The 18,187-nt window shown below is 37.5% G+C and overlaps 2 protein-coding genes and 1 pseudogene across 3 annotated transcripts in view; 2 read left to right on the forward strand and 1 right to left on the reverse strand.

The window, feature by feature from the left end:
• The first annotated feature begins 12,367 nt into the window (after positions 1 to 12,367).
• LOC101296720 (probable leucine-rich repeat receptor-like protein kinase At1g35710-like) lies at positions 12,368 to 13,180 on the forward strand. The gene has a single exon (XM_004308333.1). It carries the CDS (start codon positions 12,368 to 12,370, stop codon positions 13,178 to 13,180), a length of 813 nt encoding a protein of 270 aa, XP_004308381.1.
• A 238-nt stretch (positions 13,181 to 13,418) lies between these two features.
• On the forward strand, positions 13,419 to 14,885 carry LOC101297011 (LRR receptor-like serine/threonine-protein kinase GSO1-like). Its single transcript, XM_004308334.1, has one exon. It carries the CDS (start codon positions 13,419 to 13,421, stop codon positions 14,883 to 14,885), a length of 1,467 nt encoding a protein of 488 aa, XP_004308382.1.
• A 2,300-nt stretch (positions 14,886 to 17,185) lies between these two features.
• The window catches only part of LOC101303841, a 4,730-nt pseudogene continuing 3,728 nt past the window's right edge, over positions 17,186 to 18,187 (reverse strand). The window contains exons 9-10 of the transcript XR_185176.1: positions 18,028 to 18,140; positions 17,186 to 17,715 (exon numbers count right to left, since the gene is read on the reverse strand). The product of XR_185176.1 is annotated as a probable serine/threonine-protein kinase At5g41260-like (transcript). The remainder of the gene's footprint in view (positions 17,716 to 18,027; positions 18,141 to 18,187) is intronic.

An 18,187-nucleotide genomic window follows, 5' to 3' on the forward strand; every position in this document is an offset into this window, starting at 1 on the left:
AGAGAGAGAGAGAGTGCTCATAGTAGTGGGAATGAACGATGAAGCTGAAAAAAATACCGTATAAATATTTTATTCCCTTTATCAATCACAGATCACAGGTATGCGTTTGGTGTAGTGGGGAGAAACTTATGATATAAGTTGGCAACAGTTCGACCCTTGGCAGATGCAGGTTTTGGTTTTAATATTTTTGGAATTAAAATTCTAAATCTTCTATAATGACCCAGAGGGTAATTTTGACATTTTGTGCAAACATGGACCCCATGTCAGAGCCAACTCAACATATGACATCATGATTGGAGTCAATTTCAAAATTTAGATCGAGTTGATGTGTATTGAAAAGTTCAGAGACCAACGTGATTAAAAAAAAGATAATGTACCAAACTGATTTTAGCTATAAAGTTCAAGGGGGTAAACTGAATTTAATCCTTAAATTGTTATGTTAACGTGACGACGAGGTGCATGGAGAGGGAGAGGGATGCACACCTAGCTATCAGACAAGACCTGGTGGATACTACAAGCACCTCTGCAGTATATAATTTAACACAAAATGTTGATAATTACATAAAACCTACTAATATGGACTACAACACTCAAGTTCCCTTCTTAATCGAGCTTGTTTTTCACCAGAAAGAATAAACAGGAATTGTCTCTGTACATATATGTTTGAACCAATATTTGGCACGACCTACGTGGCAGACCAAGTGGGATAGGTCCATCAATGACCGCGGTCATTAATGAGTAAATATCATGACTTATCATGTTGAGCTGAAGTGCACAACAACGCGGCTTATTAAATAACCGCAATTATTAACAAAGATGATGACCTCGACTATTGACGTTTTAATATTGAGCCGTGATCACTGCTATTGAGCCACAACTGTTGAGCCACGGACACAACTATTTAGCCGCGGCTGTTGAACCGTGGACACCTATTTAGTCCCGACTATTCGTGAGTTGCAGCGGCTAAGTAAGAAAAATAAATGGTATATCATGTCAAACCAGGGACGATTGATTGATATTTACAAGCAAAGTTACGGTCAAAGATGGCACCTTCCAGGGAGGCGTCACCACAGTTACCAAATTTGTTGACAATCAGATTGAATGAGTTTTATTGCGGGAATCAGACGTTGCTACAATTTCAATCTATGATTTACCTATAATCTATCCCTGTATTTAAAGCTGGGATTACGTTTCTTTATTTTGCTTCACTATAAAAAGGACCTTAGGAATCTTTGTTAGAGGTCCTCGACCAAACGCTCTACGCGATTTAAAATTTTTTTATCTCAATACAATTTAGCTTCTCAGGATTATCATCAATCATTTTTGTGTTTATCTTATCGCTTTATTTGAGCGGTACTTGTCTATCTTTTCAACAATCTACTTTATCGTTCCTTTTCATACTTGCAATTTATCTTGTTGTTCTTACGTGTTCTTTTCATACTTGCAATTTATCTTACTGTTCCTTTTCCACATTATCATTCTTGCAATTTATCTTATTGTTCTCTACGTTTTCTTTAATTTCCTGTACTTTATTTGCTACACTTTACATTCATGCATTTGCATCACTTGCACCATCACAACATTCACCTAATAACACAGCACCAAGATCGGTTAGTAAGCCAATCGGTGTTAAAGTCCTGCACCCAAGGCAGAGAGAACCCTGTGGCTAAGATCGATCCTTTCTCGGCCCACAATCAACTGATCAGAAGTCAGGGCAGCGCAACACCTACAGATCAGAACAAAACCTCGTTTGGCCTCTTGGCCGCGAGTTGGCACGCCATCGCACACGTCACCAAACCAGAAGTACACGTGTAGCCCAAAAAAGCCCTCGGCCTCTTAACACGTGGCCGAGACGATTTTTGAGCCAACAATATATTACAACCTTCTTAACAACATGTATCTTTTCCTCCAACTGTGTCCCACAACTTTTTTAATTCAATGTTTTTCAATTTGTATATTGGAATCATTTAGCGTACAAGCCATCAACTTAATTAAATATTGTTATTTATTTACGTGTGAAAATAAGAACAGTGTTGTAAAACAAAAAGAATAGATTGAGAAAGGAGAGAAATAACCAAGAGAATGAGAGAATATGTATATCTTATTGAGTAGGGAACCATCTCTTATATAGAGATGAGACCATGATGTAAATTACAATAACAACCCTAGTCGGCTAATTACAAGAATGCCCACTAAGTAATAACTATTTACAACACTCCTCCTTGGGTATTCTCTGTCATTAGTTTCCTCTAATATGTGCTTCGGTGTTGCCTCGTCAAAACCTTGCCAGGTAATAAAACCTTATGGGACAAAAACAATCCTGGTCGAAGGAGAAAAGAGTACAACACACAAGTAGCAATGATAGTCAGAACCCTTGCTTTCGGTGAAACGGTTTAGTCTGGATCATAAGATGTGAGTCTGTGGGAGATAGATGCATAATAGTTGCTACACCAAAACCTTAATTGCCCGGTAAACCCAGTGGGACAAACCCGTGGTCGAAGGGAAAAGATGAGCAAATGCATATATTTCAAATAAAGGCATCTTCAAGATGCAGCATGAGCAATGTGACTAATTACATGTGTGCCTTATTAAAACCTTGCCAGGTAACAAAACCCAGTGAGACAAAATAACCCTGGACGAAGGACAAAAAGAGTACACAATGGTCAAGAGTATGCTTCAGGATACTCCCCCTAATATTGACTCCCTCTGAAGACTACACACTAGGTAAAACTACTACATTGATCATGCTTCTTGAATAACTTAATAGTCAACATGATTTAAAGAGGTTTTTGTTTCATATACCTCTAAGATTATTGTATTCCCTATAGTAAAGACATAACCAGTTGGGAATAAGCCTTGTGTGGGTTTACATAACCCGTGTCAGCATATTTAACAAGGCAAACATCATTCCAAGGATCATAGGCGGTTGATCCATTTCATGATGTCTAGGGATAGAACGAACCCTTTTCCGTCATACATTTAAATTAACAGAAAATTATCTTTTATGTCATTTACGGAGGCGGCGTGTTGACGCAAAGCTATATCTAGCTAACAAATTCACATCAGATGAGATGTCCGGTCAAGACCATTTAACCAAGTACAATAATGCACCTATTGTACTTAGATATGAGTCTTCTGGCCTCAATATCTCTTCGTTATTATCTGCACGATAATACAGGTGTCTTTAGACCTCGGATGACTATAGGTGTGCTTAAATACTTTGTTTTATCCTCATCAAAGTATCTTAACATCTTCTAGATTGAATTTGATTGATGGACCAAAATTCCATCTGCACTTTGCACGACTTTAGGTCGACAAAATAATATTTAGTCTCCTAAAGACATTCATCTCAAACTCTGATTTCAGGTGTTTTGCAGTTTCCTTAATCTCTTCAAGAGTATCAGTCAAATTCATGACATTGACATAAATTATCACAAATTACAAACCCGGAATTTGTTTCCTTAAAACACGCATGGACATAATCTATTTGTTCATATATCCCACCTCAAGCAAATATTCACTTAGACGATTATACCAACTCCGTCTGGATTGTTTGAACCCCTAAAGTGAACTACTCTAGCAAATGGAGAGCATGTTCTGTGGTCTAGAACTATTTGCATTGGGTAACAGAAGTCCTTCAGGAAACTTCATGTATATCTCTATATTCAAATCCCCATAGAGATAAGTTGTTACCACATTCATAGGTTGCTTATTCAGTTATTTGGAAACTACCAAACTGATAAGGTAGTGGAACGTTATGACGTCTATTACGGGAAAATACTTCTCCTCGTAATCAATCGCAGGGCGTTGAGAAAATCCTTGCGCCACTAAACGAGACTTATATCACAATCTCGTTTTTCTCATTACGCTTCCTTACAAATACCCATCTAAACAATATAGGTTTAACATGGGTAGGTGTGGGAACAACAAGCCCATAACACCTTTCTCTTAGTTAAGGAATCTGATTTGACCTAGATTGTTTCTTTCCTTTTTAGCCAGTCGTCTCTTCGTTGAGATTTATCAACGGAGCAAGGTTCGACATCATCGCTTATTATAAATTCGGTGGCCACCGCAAATACAAACATATCATCGATGAATTCTCATTTCGATTCAATATCTCACAAAATTTACCGAGATTTTCTATTCTCGGGAGTGGGTTTAAATGTTGGAGCGTCCCCCAACTTCGTCTCTTCTAGGACGAACCCATAATCCGGATTTATATCGTGAGTTGAATTGGTTTGAGATTACGATGGCAAGAAGATTCATTTGTGCCAAGTTTACCCTCTTCTAGGGATAAGAATCGTTCGAACCTAATGGTCTACCTCGCTTCTGGGCAGGGACTATGACTGGTTAGCCGCCATGGCCGTACCACGTCCAACTAGGACGATACGTCCTACGGAGACATTTATCCTTACAGGTTTGTAGCAGGTATATATGATCTCGTCACTTTAACTAGATCTAGTGAAGTGTGTAGCATATTATGGGCTACACTACGTAGATCTAGGATTCTTTGCACTTCAACTAGAAGTAGAATTCTTCGCACTTCAATTTCACATGTGCGGTTTGGGGATCAAGATGTGACATTCTACACATCGTTCATCAGGAACGCTCACATTCTTATCTCCCCCTAACGGCGGGAAGACTGTCTCATCAAAGTGACGACCGCAAATCTAGCAGTATAGAGATCTCCTGTCAAGGGCTCTTAGGAGCACATAATGGATAGGGTTCATAATCGATATATATGCCCATCCTTTGTTGAGGACTCGATTTTGTACGTTGTGGCGGCACAATTGGCACGGAGACTGCAAACCCAAATGCATGTAAGTGCAAAATCATCAGGTTCACACCCAGTCACCAACTGTAACACGAAGTAAGACGGGTAGCAATGGGCCTCAACTGGACTGATATGGCTGCATGCAAGATTGCATAGCCCGACGCAAACAGTAGAAGCTTGGTGCGCATTACCAAGATTCTATATGCAAGACCATCTTAGGTTTGAACATAAGAAACTATATGTTTTACAAAACCCAAGGGATATGCAATAATCATCGAAAACCTTCGATGTAAACTCTCCGTTATCAAGTCTTATAGACTTTATGGGATAATCCGAGTGGTGTACCCTCTATTTCATGGGTGAGAGTTTAGCAAACGCAGCATTTTCATGTGGACAATAATGTGACATCTGATCACTTTTGTCGATGCATCAACCAAAACCATTAATATTTAACTGGTCCGTATGGTGGTTGGATAGGTCCACGTATTTTCCCTTGCATTCTGTGCATAAAGAGATAGAATATATTCTAGTCTTTGCATGTGATGGTCTACTATTCAACATTCTTAACGAGCAGCTTGACATAATGTGTCATTAAAGACAAGACCCTTATTCTGAGGGGGATGCCCGTGTGATAATTGAGTTGAGGATACGATGCACCATATGTTTTTCCTGGGTGCATCAAACTCCAATACTATAGCTAGTATTTGCTCGAATCATTTAGCTACTAGCTAATAAATTTGAATATATTCAATGTACGCTTTTGGCCGCACATTCGAAGGTTATGCAAAGATATTACACCATTTTTCTGGTGGTTTCAACGTTTAAGCATTGGTTTCAATGAACTTACCTTTCAATAACGTTTTTCTGAAACGTAGAGGTATTTTGCCTCATCAGCCAGACGAGAATGCTCAGTTCCTTAATATTGATAACACAAATCAATTTTGATTTAGATTCTAGGGCATTAAGCCTTTTCATTTCAATATTCTCTAATTATGATTTGCTTCAGGCAAGGAAGATGTCTACTTCAAATAGTTTCTTCTGGAGACTACCAATTAACTTGATAAAATGTGATCATATCTGGTGAATTTTAGAATGAAACTTCAAGTTCCTTAAGGGGGTAATTATCGAAACTACATGTTCGATTTATACATGAACTACTAGTTCATTTCTGAACTACCGGTTCATTTTTGAACTACCGATTCATTAGGTACATATATTTTCAAATTATAATCATGTAGCAATTGATGATATTAATTCCATGCTACTAATTTAGCATAGTGAATATGTCACGTAACTATGTGTAAATGCTTCTGGCAATTAACTACACATTAAATATGGTGAATATATTAACAACAGCCATTATGAGAAAATATTTGGAGAGTCTTATAGACATACATAATGACTAGGTACGAAAAACCAGTGTCATTAGATTATTTCCTTTTGTTTGATTCTGCTGGACCAAAGGAATTGACTGTAATTAAAGTGAAATAAATAAACCTAGCCTCTACATACTTTACAAGCCTACGGGGCATTTCTGAGAGGTATGTTGGGCTTTTAGGTCCCGTAGAGGGAGAGTATGCCTACTGGGCTAAGAATGGTCTACCAAGAAATGCAATGTTATTAATCAACCCTTTCGGTAACTCCAATTGTATACGACCAGATAAGCCATGATGAGGTGGTGGAGCGAGGCTCACTTAAGTACACATCCTCAAAAGTACTTGCTTAGACATCGCATCCAACTGAGTGAGCCTAGTTTGAGAAGAATTATAATCATTATATAGACTCATGGCGACACATGGCGAGCTTCTGTGCTAGCCTTGTATGTAGCTTGCATCAAGCTTCTGGCTCAATTTCGTGCATATATAGGCTTGATTTAAGCTTCTGACTTAACATCATTAATATTCACCAATATAACATAAACCAATAAATATATGTTATTAAATCGTAACAGACAAACTTAATGTGAAAGAAATTATATGAAACCGAAATAAATTAAATTATAACGGAAACAATTTAATTCTCATTGGCATAATGTATATGCAATACAATTGGTATTTACTAAACCAATAAATGTCAACACCGTAGCGGTTACGTGCAATAAATTCATTTGCATCATTAATTGCTTCCGGCAAAATGCGTCATTACATCCCCATAACAATTTATATAAATGATAACATAATTGAGAATTAATTAAATAAAACTGACGCAATTTGAATTTGGTAATTAACCGACATTTAATATATGACATAAATTACTAAATAAATATCATTTATGCAGTGGTTAAGTATGTACCAAAGATAATGAGTACAAATCTCATTAATGCTTCTAGCATTACACATAGGTATTAAATTGGATAAATGCTTCTGGCATAATGGATTATAATAAAATTCATGCTTCTAGCATAATGGATTATAATAACATAATTTAAATTGGTATAACCGAAGATTAAACTCATAACGTCTTTATCGTAATTTGCACAATAATTTGACCCATAATGCTTGTGTCATAATATATGGGTTATAACTTGGTAAATGCTTCCGGCATTACATGCCCTTAAATGCTTCCGGCATTATATGCCCTTAAATGACATTGAATTTGACAGAATTCAAATCTGTAACTGACAAAACGTATATATTAAGTCACAATTAAGTAACATAATCAGTGTTACGCGTCATTATACAAATGACGTTACATTTCTAAATGGATTTTATTCAAATCTCATTATGAGCAATGTTAATTTGTATCACTAAATGCTTCAGGCATAAATATTCCATATATGTAACCGTTGATATAAATGACAAAATTAATGGTCCTACATTACCGGTTACATGCATTACTTCCAGAATGCATTCACGCTCTTATGTTCGAATATCAGAGAATGATAGTGGATCTGAAGTTCGTTCATCCTTGCGCCTTTTGGTATGCACTACTAGGCATGCGATTGGGCTTATTTCGGTGGCTACTGGCCTCCCTGAAGATTTTTATGTCTTCTATTTCAATCACAAAACATGAACAAATTTATATACCACATACGTATTTATCATCTGAATAAATTAAGAATATAAATTTAGGTCTACATGCATCGTATATAGATTTCAAAATGCAACCAAAGACAATGGGTTCATGCTTCATGGTGATTTGTTCATCATATAATCAAGGCTAGCAAATATGAATTGGAATTAAGATAAGAAAACGTTACTCATTGCAGATCGGATAATCTCCATCTTTTATGTGTAGAACGGAGAGTGCCATTTGTGGAGCTACTCAGCCAATCCAATAACTTGGTTAGATAATGATCCTCATATGGTTGATCATCGATTTCAGAGCTTTCCATGTCAATGTAGAGCGAATTCGATGAATCAAATTGAAAGATCATCCTTTGCTTTTAGAGCTTCACATGCAATAGAAAACAAGATAATATTAGAACTATTCGTGCTGATAACGTGTTGTAAAACAAAAAGAATAGATTGAGAAAGGAGAGAAACAACCAAGAGAATGAGAGAATATGTATATCTTATTGAGTACGGAACCATCTCTTATATAGAGATGAGACCATGATGTAAATTACAATAACAACCATAGTCGGCTAATTACAAGAATGCTCACTAAGTAATAACTATTTACAACAAACAGAAGGTTTTCAGAATCTTTATCACAAGCCAACAAGGTTCTCTGTGAGAAGTTTCTGAAACAAAAGCTCTGTCTTACTAAATAAATTGATTGTGGCTAATATGGAAGACCGAAGATCTGTACCAAGTCAAGTCAATAATCAGCCATATTGTGGAAATGATAGCACTAATAGAGACTTGGGTTCACTTGATGCGTCTCCTTAACGTTCAAATCTTAATTCTTGATTTCTTGTTGACTTATGTTACCGGCCATGCTTGGTAGAGTTGATTTGATTGGAACGAAAACAGAGTACTGATCAAGAAAAACAGAGTACAAGATAATTGCTACAGAGTACTGATCAAGAAAAACATAGTACAAGATAATTGCTACTCGATCAGTTCCTATTTTCTGCGGGGGGAGGTTGCTTTCTAACTGAAAACAAAGATATCTTCCACCAGCTTTGTTTGCCATGAATAAATTTATATTCAATCAACAACATAGTGTTAGTTACTGCTCCACGTCCATGTTCTATGTATGAGCTTACGTCTCTGTTTCACAGCTTAGTTCAGATATGTGAAATCATTATAAATAGGGAATGATTTGCATGCAAAGGGAGTATTCAATTCTGAGAAATAAACACACAGCCAAACTTATAAATAGTAGCTTGCAGTGCAATTGTGCTTCTACTTCTCTCATCGTCTTGACTACATCAATTAAGATGGTGTTGGGAAGGTGGCTCATACATGCTTTGTACAGTATCAATTGTGCTTCTTCTGCGTATCAACGCCTCCTTATCCCTCAGCCATCACCATGCTAACGTGTCGGCGAGGGGCATTGAGAGGGAGAGGGATGCACTCCTTGCTATCAAAAGAGACCTGGTGGATGAATACAACCTGCTCTCTTCGTGGGGAAGCGAAGACTGTTACAGATGGGAAAGAGTCCGCTGTGATCACCAGACGGGCCATGTTACACATCTTCATCTTGGAGGAGTAAGGGATGAGGTGAACTATTGGCTAGGTGAGTACATATCCAAAACGTTCCAAGGTGAAATTAGTCCTAAAATCATTGAGTCGCAGTATTTGGAATATTTGGACCTCAGTCACAATTTTTTCAATGCCACCCAAATTCCAGCACTCATTTGTTCTCTGTCCAACTTAAGACACCTAGATCTCCATTTCAATCCCCTCATCGGGAGCAAAATTCCAAAGCTCATTGGTAATCTGACCAATTTAAGGTATCTAGATCTCTCTTATATTGGCTTCAGTGGTGAAATTCCAACACCGATGTGTTTTCTGTCTAATTTTAGACACCTAGATCTCAGTTACAATGATCTCAACGGGAGCAATATTCCAGAGCTCATTGGTAATCTAACCAATCTAAGATATCTAGATCTCTCTTGGAATTCCTTGGGTGATAAAATTCCAGTTCCATATCATCGACTTGGAAACCTTACGCACTTGCAATATCTCAATCTCGGTACCACACTCATGCTCTAGAAAACCTCAATTGGCTCCCATATCTTTCTTCTTTGAAATACCTAGACTTGAGTTGGACCAATCTTAGTAAGGCTTCTAATTGGCTGGACACAATAAACAAGCTCCCCAATCTAAGAAATTTGACACTGTATGGATGTGATCTTCCTCTTCCAATTCTTTCTACTCTTTCACACATCAATTCTTCCAATTCTCTTGTTCGTGTTGGTTTGTCTGGTAATGTTGTCACTTCTTCAATATTCAAATGGTTATGCAACTACAATACCACCCTTGCATATCTTGACCTTTTTTCCACTCAATTAAATGGTTTGATCCTGATGTTTTCAGACACATAAAATCACTTAAAAAGCTAGACTTGTCTTCGAATTAATTAACTGGTTTGATCCCTGATGTTTTCGAAAACATGAGCTCACTTAAATATCTTACCCTCTCTTCCAACCAATTAAGCGGTTTGATCCCCGATGTTTTTAGTAACATAAGATCACTCAAAATGCTTTCCTTGTCTTGGAACTAATTAAATGGTTCGATTCTTGATGATTTAGGAAACATGAGGTCACTTGAATATTGAAAGTTCTTCGATGCACCAAGGTGATTGTCATCATGCAATCTCAGCCATTCATTTAATCTAACTGTCTTTTGCACTAATATCAACACTAACACTGTTAACAACATAGAAATCCGTAAAAAAGAAAGTTAACACGGTAAAAACACATATTAACAATACAGTTTATTAAATTAACCTAGGGTATATAACAACAATCCGGGAGGAATGTTCTTAGGGGGGTGTATTGTATATGGAATTAGTGGAAGTTTTAAAGAAGTCTATGGAATTTGAAAGTCTAGGTGTATTTAATACTGACTTTTAAAAATCTATCAAAGTCTGAGTGTATTCAACTAGATTTTAAAAAATCATTATGAATTCCACCAAAGTTCAGAGGTATTCAATTAAGACTTTTTAAAATGAATAGAGTTCAGATGTATTCAAAATATCATTCATACTTATGGAATTAATAACTCATGGATAATTGTGGACTTTGTAGTGTAAATTACACACACCAAACTCCAATATTTTTCCATCCACTAGAGCAAAGATTTGGAAAAGTCTACGATAGACTTTCTCTTTACATGTGAATAGGTTGATCCTACAACACATCATCTTTTTTTTCTTTTTATAATATTTTGTGCTATCAATGTTCTATTCTACCTATTCTTTTCAATGTTTTTTGAATGTTAATATTTTGTTGTATTTCAATTGTAATGCTTGGAACCCTCGATAACCTAAATGTTATATACTAACTCTTGATATTAGAACCACATGATCATATATTATTATATTAGCGTACATGAATTAAACTGTGAACATCTAATGTCCCACTTTAGAATATGTGTCTTTGGTTAACGTACAAGTATGCATGTTGTTAAGTTAATATAGTTTTTTTTGTTACTTATGTTTATGTATTTCAATCAAATATTACAACGGTATGCATCGAAATTAGATAGATGAGCACTAAACTTATAATCGGTGTCATTATGTGTTTGTCATTGCATCTTTATTTTTTTTTCCTTTTATGTAACTCTGTAAGTATTAAGAAATCTACATAAGTCATTCATATGAAATCTGTAGATTTCAGAAATCAGTTAAAGTCTGTGATTAAAAATCGATGGTTTTAAGAAATCAGTGAAAGTCTATGAACTTTTCAAATAGTCTATAGACTTTTCAAAAAGTCAATTGATTAAAATAAGTCTGTATGAATCCAAATATAATACACCCCCTTAGACTCAAAGGGGAAGAAGAAATCGAGGGTCGTTCGAGTCTTCAATCTTGTCCCCGCAGCTCCAATATATTGTACTTCAGCTACCTAATTAGCTCCTCCGCCGGCGCCGCCTTAGCCGCCACTATTGCTTCATCACCGCCGGGAAACGAGAGGTCGACTTCCTTTAGATGCGGCAGTTGTCGGAGCTGAGCAGTGGTGGCTATGGTTTGGTATGAATGATTCCATGGGTATAGAGAAGCCATAGAAACAATGAAAGCAACTGGAAGATGAAGAGGGAAATCTGGAATATTTAAGTTTCAGAGGTATAAACATATGAGTCAAGAACATCTGGGGTATAATTGATCATAAGTGATGGGCGATGGTTGATGGGTAATGGTTGATCGGGTCTGGTTGATGAGATTGATAATATTGATGATGGAGATCCAGCCATAATCAAAGTTTCAAGCTCCACACTTCCGGTGTCAACTCATGGTAAATTTGAAGTTTTAATGTTTCATTCTTATTAACTAACCAGAGACTAACGGTGCACATGACTTGCACATGATTGGTTTAAGTGCACTAAGGTGCACTGATCCGCTCCGCTTGAATCTTTATCCTTCTTTTCCAACCAATTAAGAGGTTTGATCCCCCATGCCTTCACAAACATGAGCTCACTTGCATATCTTGACCTATTTTCGAACCAGTTAAGTGGTTTGATTCCCAATGTTTTCACAAACATGAAGTCACTTGCATATCTTGACCTCTCTTCCAACAAACTAAGAGGTTCGATTCCTGATGTTTTCATAAACATCAGCTCACTTGAATATCTATACCTCTATTTCAACCAATTCAGTGGTTTGATTCCTGATGCTTTCAGAAACATGAGATCAATCAAAGAGCTAGACATCTCTTCCAACCAATTAAGTGGTTTGATCCCCGATGCTTTCATGAACATGGGCTCACTTGCATATTTTGACCTCTCTTCCAACCAATTAAGTGGTTTGATCCCCAATGCTTTCGCAAGCATGAGCTCACTTGCAAACCTTGACCTCGACCTATCCTCGAACCAGTTAAGTGGTTTGGTCCCCAATTCTTTTGCAAACATGAGCTCACTTGAAAATCTTGACCTCTCTCATAACCCACTTAAAGGAGGAATACCAGCATCCATCAGCCAGTTATGTAGTCTGAGATCTTTTTGGATTTCAAGTTGCAATCTGACTGAATTTTCTGAGTTTGTTCAAAGACAGTCCACATGTCCTCAGAATTCATTAGACAGTTTGGATCTTTCCGATAACAATCTTGTTGGGTCTTTTCCTAATCTTACAAACTTTTCATCATTGGAGGTGTTACAACTCTCTAAAAATAAGTTTAGCGGAATGGTTCCAGATAGTGTTGGGCAACTCTCCCGTTTGTATGAGTTAGATCTTTCTGGAAATCAATTAAGCGGAAGAATTCCAGAAAGTATTGGGCAAATATCATCGTTGGATAGATTGGATCTCTCCAGGAATCGGCTAAGCAGAAGAATACCTCAGAGTAGGACAATTGTCTAGTTTGAGCTATATGAATCTTAGTGTCAATCATTTGGAAGGGGAAGTTTCAGAAATTCATTTCTCAAAACTCTTCAATTTAGGTGACTTGGATTTATCCAGGAACTCATTATTAAAATTTAATGTCACCTCTGGGTGGGTTCGTTCTTTTCAATTGTCTTATCTGAGTTTGAAGTCTTGTAATGTGGGCCCAAATTTCCCAAAATGGCTTCGAACTCAAAAAGGTCTTTCCAACCTTGATATGTCATATGGTCACATTGTCGATGTATTTCCAAGTTGGTTATGGACTATCTTTGGTGACACTCCTACTATAGATCTATCCTACAATCAACTTAAAGGGATAATAAGGAGTTCAGAGGTTGTATCACTCAGTGGAGTTGAAGTTCGATTTAGTTCGAACCAACTACAAGGTCCAATACCCTCATTTCTATCAAATGCCTCGTATGTGGATCTCTCTGATAATAAATTATCAGATATGAGTTCTTTCGTGTGTTCTTCGAATTTTAAAATTTCAAAGTTTCTTGATCTCTCCAAAAACCGTATTTCGGGAGAAGTTCCAGATTGCTGGAGACAATGGGTTGATCTAGAACTTCTTGATTTGAGTGACAATTCTTTTTCTGGCAAAGTCCCACCCACTTTAGGATGTTTACTTCGAATCAATACATTGAAATTAAGGAGCAACAAACTTGTGGGAGAATTGCCTACATCCTTGAAGAATTGTAGAAGCTTGAATGTTATTGATCTTGGGAACAATCAGCTTTCAAGTGCAGTGCCTCAATGGCTAGGGACCGATCTTCCAAATTTGGTTATTCTTATGCTTCAGTTTAATCAATTTAGTGGAAATTTGCCTTTGCAATTATGCAAGCTAGCACACCTTCAAATTTTGGATGTCTCTGTGAATCAAATCTCTGGAACTATACCACAATGCCATAACAGTTTGAGTTCTTTGGCGCAAGAGGGAAATTCAAATCTAACCATTAGACATTCTTTTAATATATCTGAGGCCGAAGCACCTACGAATATGATGAATTCTCTTTATTATGAGGATGATGCAACATTCATGTGGAAAGGAACGTTGGTTTCATACAAAAGTACTCTGGGACTAGTCAAGAGAATTGATCTCTCAAGCAACAGATTAACTGGGGGGATTCCAAGTGAAATCACTAGTCTTGTTGGCCTGGTTTCTTTGAACCTTTCGAGGAACAGTTTAACTGGAGAAATTCCTCTGGAGATCGGGAAGTTGAAGTCGCTAGATTCACTTGATTTGTCAAGAAACAAGTTACATGGTGGAATTCCGATGAGCCTTGCTCATATTGATAGAATTGGGTACATTGATTTGTCATATAACAACTTGTCTGGTGAAATTCCAACCGGCACTCAGCTTCAAGGCTTCAATGCCTCCTCTTATACTGGAAATCCCTGGTTGTGTGGACTTCCACTTGATGTCTGTAATCCAGGGGAAACTGGTCGGCCTAAAGTCTCGAGTGGTGAAGAAGATGCAGATGAGCTCATCACACATGGCTTTTACATCAGTTTGGGACTTGGATTTGTTGTTGGATTCTGGGGAGTTTGTGGGAGTTTGATATTCAAGAGGTCGTGGAGATATGCATACTACAACTTATTGAATAATCTGAATGATTGGCTTTATGTGAAGGTAGCTTTGATCATACGGCAATTAAAGGATATGCTTAATAGACAACAATCTTAAGCAGTACGTAATCTCTCTCTCTCTCTCTCTCTCTCTCTCTCTCTCTCTCAACTAATCGATTAATGTTTGTATACAGCATCAACATCTTCTTCTGGGACAATAGTGTGCTTCTTTTCAATTTGCTCAAGTATGTCTTCAAGTATTTGAGAGTGTTTGGTAACTTGTTCAATCATGTTTTTCTTCTTCTTGTCTTTACCTTGCCAAGTGTTTGGTTTCAACGACTCTTCATTGTATTAGTTTTCAATAATAAGTCCTCATCCCCAAGTACGATAGTATACCCAGAAACTCTTCTGGTATATTTCAGTACTGTTTATTGTAAATACTTGTTGATCCAATCATCTCTTTCCCTTGAACACTGTCTGTTCTAGCTTTGGTTATTTCAGAAATTTCTACACTATAGTATGAATGATGATGTATACGTTCACGAACTAGATAACTATAGATTGATTTTCTTCTGCAAGCTTTTTGCTCTATATTTATTTTTCATGGAGTGGTTTCGGCATAGTCCCCCTTCCTTTTGTACATTTTCTTTCTATCAATAAAATTTCGGGTAAGGGCGAAGAGATTGTCCTTATCTCGCTTACCCATGGAAAAAAACGAAAAAACTACACAATGAATAGTGATCATGGACTAATTATTCTACCTTCATCTTGTTAATTATCTTCGCACAATAAAACTTCACAGAATGCAAGCACCTTGCTTTGCTTGACTGAAATCTTTCTTCAATCCAACTTTTTTTCATCAAGAAATTACATGCTTCTGTTGTACATCTTTTGCTCCAACTGTCTTCTAGACTAATTTACTTTGTTTTCCATTGTTTTTTTTTTTCTAAAATTACTTGCATAGAGATCAACTGAAATAACGAATTAACGACTCAAGTACAAACTAGCGCATCGGAAAATAACCAACACATAATGTGTGAAGCTTCAAGGTCACTGGTTTGGAACTTGTGTTGACCCCATGTATGTTGAAATGAAAAGTGTCAGATGTAGTACCAGGTTGATTGCACTTTATTCTCCAATTCGAGTACATAATGAGCCTAGTCCTGAAGATTACATGCAATGTGCCATATTAGGGAAGTTGATTGAGCAACAGGAGAATCTGGAAATCAATTTGGGCAATTAAAACTCTTCCGAAGATCCGGTTGTTTCTGTGGAGGGTCCTATGTAATGCTGAGCCAACTCTACACAACCTATTTAAGAGGAAACTTACTGGCTCCTCTCTATGCCTAATTTGTGAATCTGAGGAGGAAACTTTTGAGCATATCAATTTGTGGTTTGGTTCCTCACTCGGTTTACGAATTGACAGAACTAGCATAACTACTATAGATAGTTGGCTCTTGAAATCACTAGATTTACTAGCAAATGTAAGTGAGATAGAGGAAAAACTTTCTTACCTCTTGGAGCTTCATTGTCTGGTGTATTTGGAAGAGTCAATGTGCTTTTGTATACTATGGTGCCCCTGTATGCCCTTGCTTCACCATCTCATCGGCATAATTACTGGAGAATGAGTTCCGGTCTGCAAATGCGCCGGTCCCCTAATCATCAAATCAAAACCCACCCGAAACTATCCCCACTACTTGGTCGCCGCCGCCGGTGGGATGGGTAAAGGTGAATAGTGATGTGGAGGCCTGGTTACCTCCATCGTCAGCTGGATTGGGGGTGATCATCAAAGATTCCAGCGGACGGGTAATAGGAGGATTGGCTGAAGCTATCATCCTCGCTTTCTGTTGTTTGGTACTTCCGTTTGCTATCTCCCCAGGTTTTAGCGGAAGTGATCTTTCTGTTCTATTGTAGTTTTCTTGGGCCTGCTTTTGTTGGGATCTTTGCTGGGCTTTGCCTTTAATGAATAAATCATTTAACAAAAAAAAAGAAAAAAAGGGAAGTTGATTGAGCTTGCATTGCATTGTTTAGAGCTTGTTGTTTATTGGGGAGACCATGTTTCTGAAGTGTAAGTGAGAGCAACATTGGCATGATAACTGTTGAAAAGTAATGGACACTGGGAAGTTCTAAAGTAATCAAGTGTTGCCATATAAATAATTATAATTGTATCGCATGAGCTTCTTCTTCCATCGTCTAACTGAAATAGATCTTTTTATCTCATTGTTATGATGGAGGCCAGAATGTGCTTGAATGCAGTATCAACATTCCTTATCCCTCGGCCACCACCATGTTAACGCGACACAACGAGGTGCGCAGAGGGAGAGGGATGCAAACCTAGCTATCAGGCAAGACCTGGTGGATGACTACAAAGCATCTCTGCATCTCTGCAGCGTATAGCTTAAATAACAACATCGATATGTACTTATGGACTGCAACACTCGAGCTCCTTTCACAACTCGAGCTGTGTTTCACCAGAAAGAATAGACATGAATTGTCTTTGTACTTCAGACCAAAAAAAAAAAAAGAATTGTCTTTGTACATATATTACATGCTTCTTGAAGTGCTCAACATCTATGAAACATCTTGATAATGAATGAAGCTTTGACTTCCCCTGTTTGGGACTTTCTGTTAACACCTATATCTATTGAGAGCAAAACTGAGTGGTGTCTGGTTTGGTACCTGAGCCTTGATTATCACTTGTGTCCAGCTGCAGTGTTCCTTTTGGCTTCAAGAACAGTACCCTCCTTCAGTGCTGATTGTGCCTCCATCTCCATTCCGAGTGCAGAAAGGGCAGCAGCCTGTAGATAAGATGCAATGTGCCATATTGGGGAAACTACTTGAGCTTGCATTGCATCGTTCAGAGCTTCCTGAGGCATCCCATCCATGAGATAAGACAAACTACGACGGGCAAAGATTGTGGGAGAAACCATGTTTCCAATATCAATGAACTGCATACAAAAGCAACTTTCAGCATGATAAAGACAGACAGAACATGCAGGATAACAACCCAACCAATATCTGAGGCTTCAAACACCAACATGCATACCTAAAAACTACCAATTTATTTCTTACTGTCACGACTTAGCAGGTAAGGTTTTCAATCATCTTTGTTTATCTGAGTTTGAATGTGATAGCCCGAGTGTGTATAATGAAAAATCAGTATAATACCGAACTTAGCGTTGGTATCAACCAAATTTCCTAGTAAATTTCGACCAACTTTTTAAAATAAGTCAAAAAATGAACATTCTGATGAACTTCACCTGTGAATAACACTCGATTGCAGTTCTGAAGTCCTTTTTCTTAAAAGCGGAATCCCCATTTTCTTTGAATCTAACGTTTCCTGCATTTGGTCAGTCCACATTTGGAACGAGAGCTGCAGTGGATGAAAGTAAGAGAATGTTTCAGTAACAGTACAGAATG

Source organism: Fragaria vesca, linkage group LG7 (assembly GCF_000184155.1).
Source record: "Fragaria vesca subsp. vesca linkage group LG7, FraVesHawaii_1.0, whole genome shotgun sequence".
NCBI lineage: Eukaryota > Viridiplantae > Streptophyta > Magnoliopsida > Rosales > Rosaceae > Fragaria > Fragaria vesca.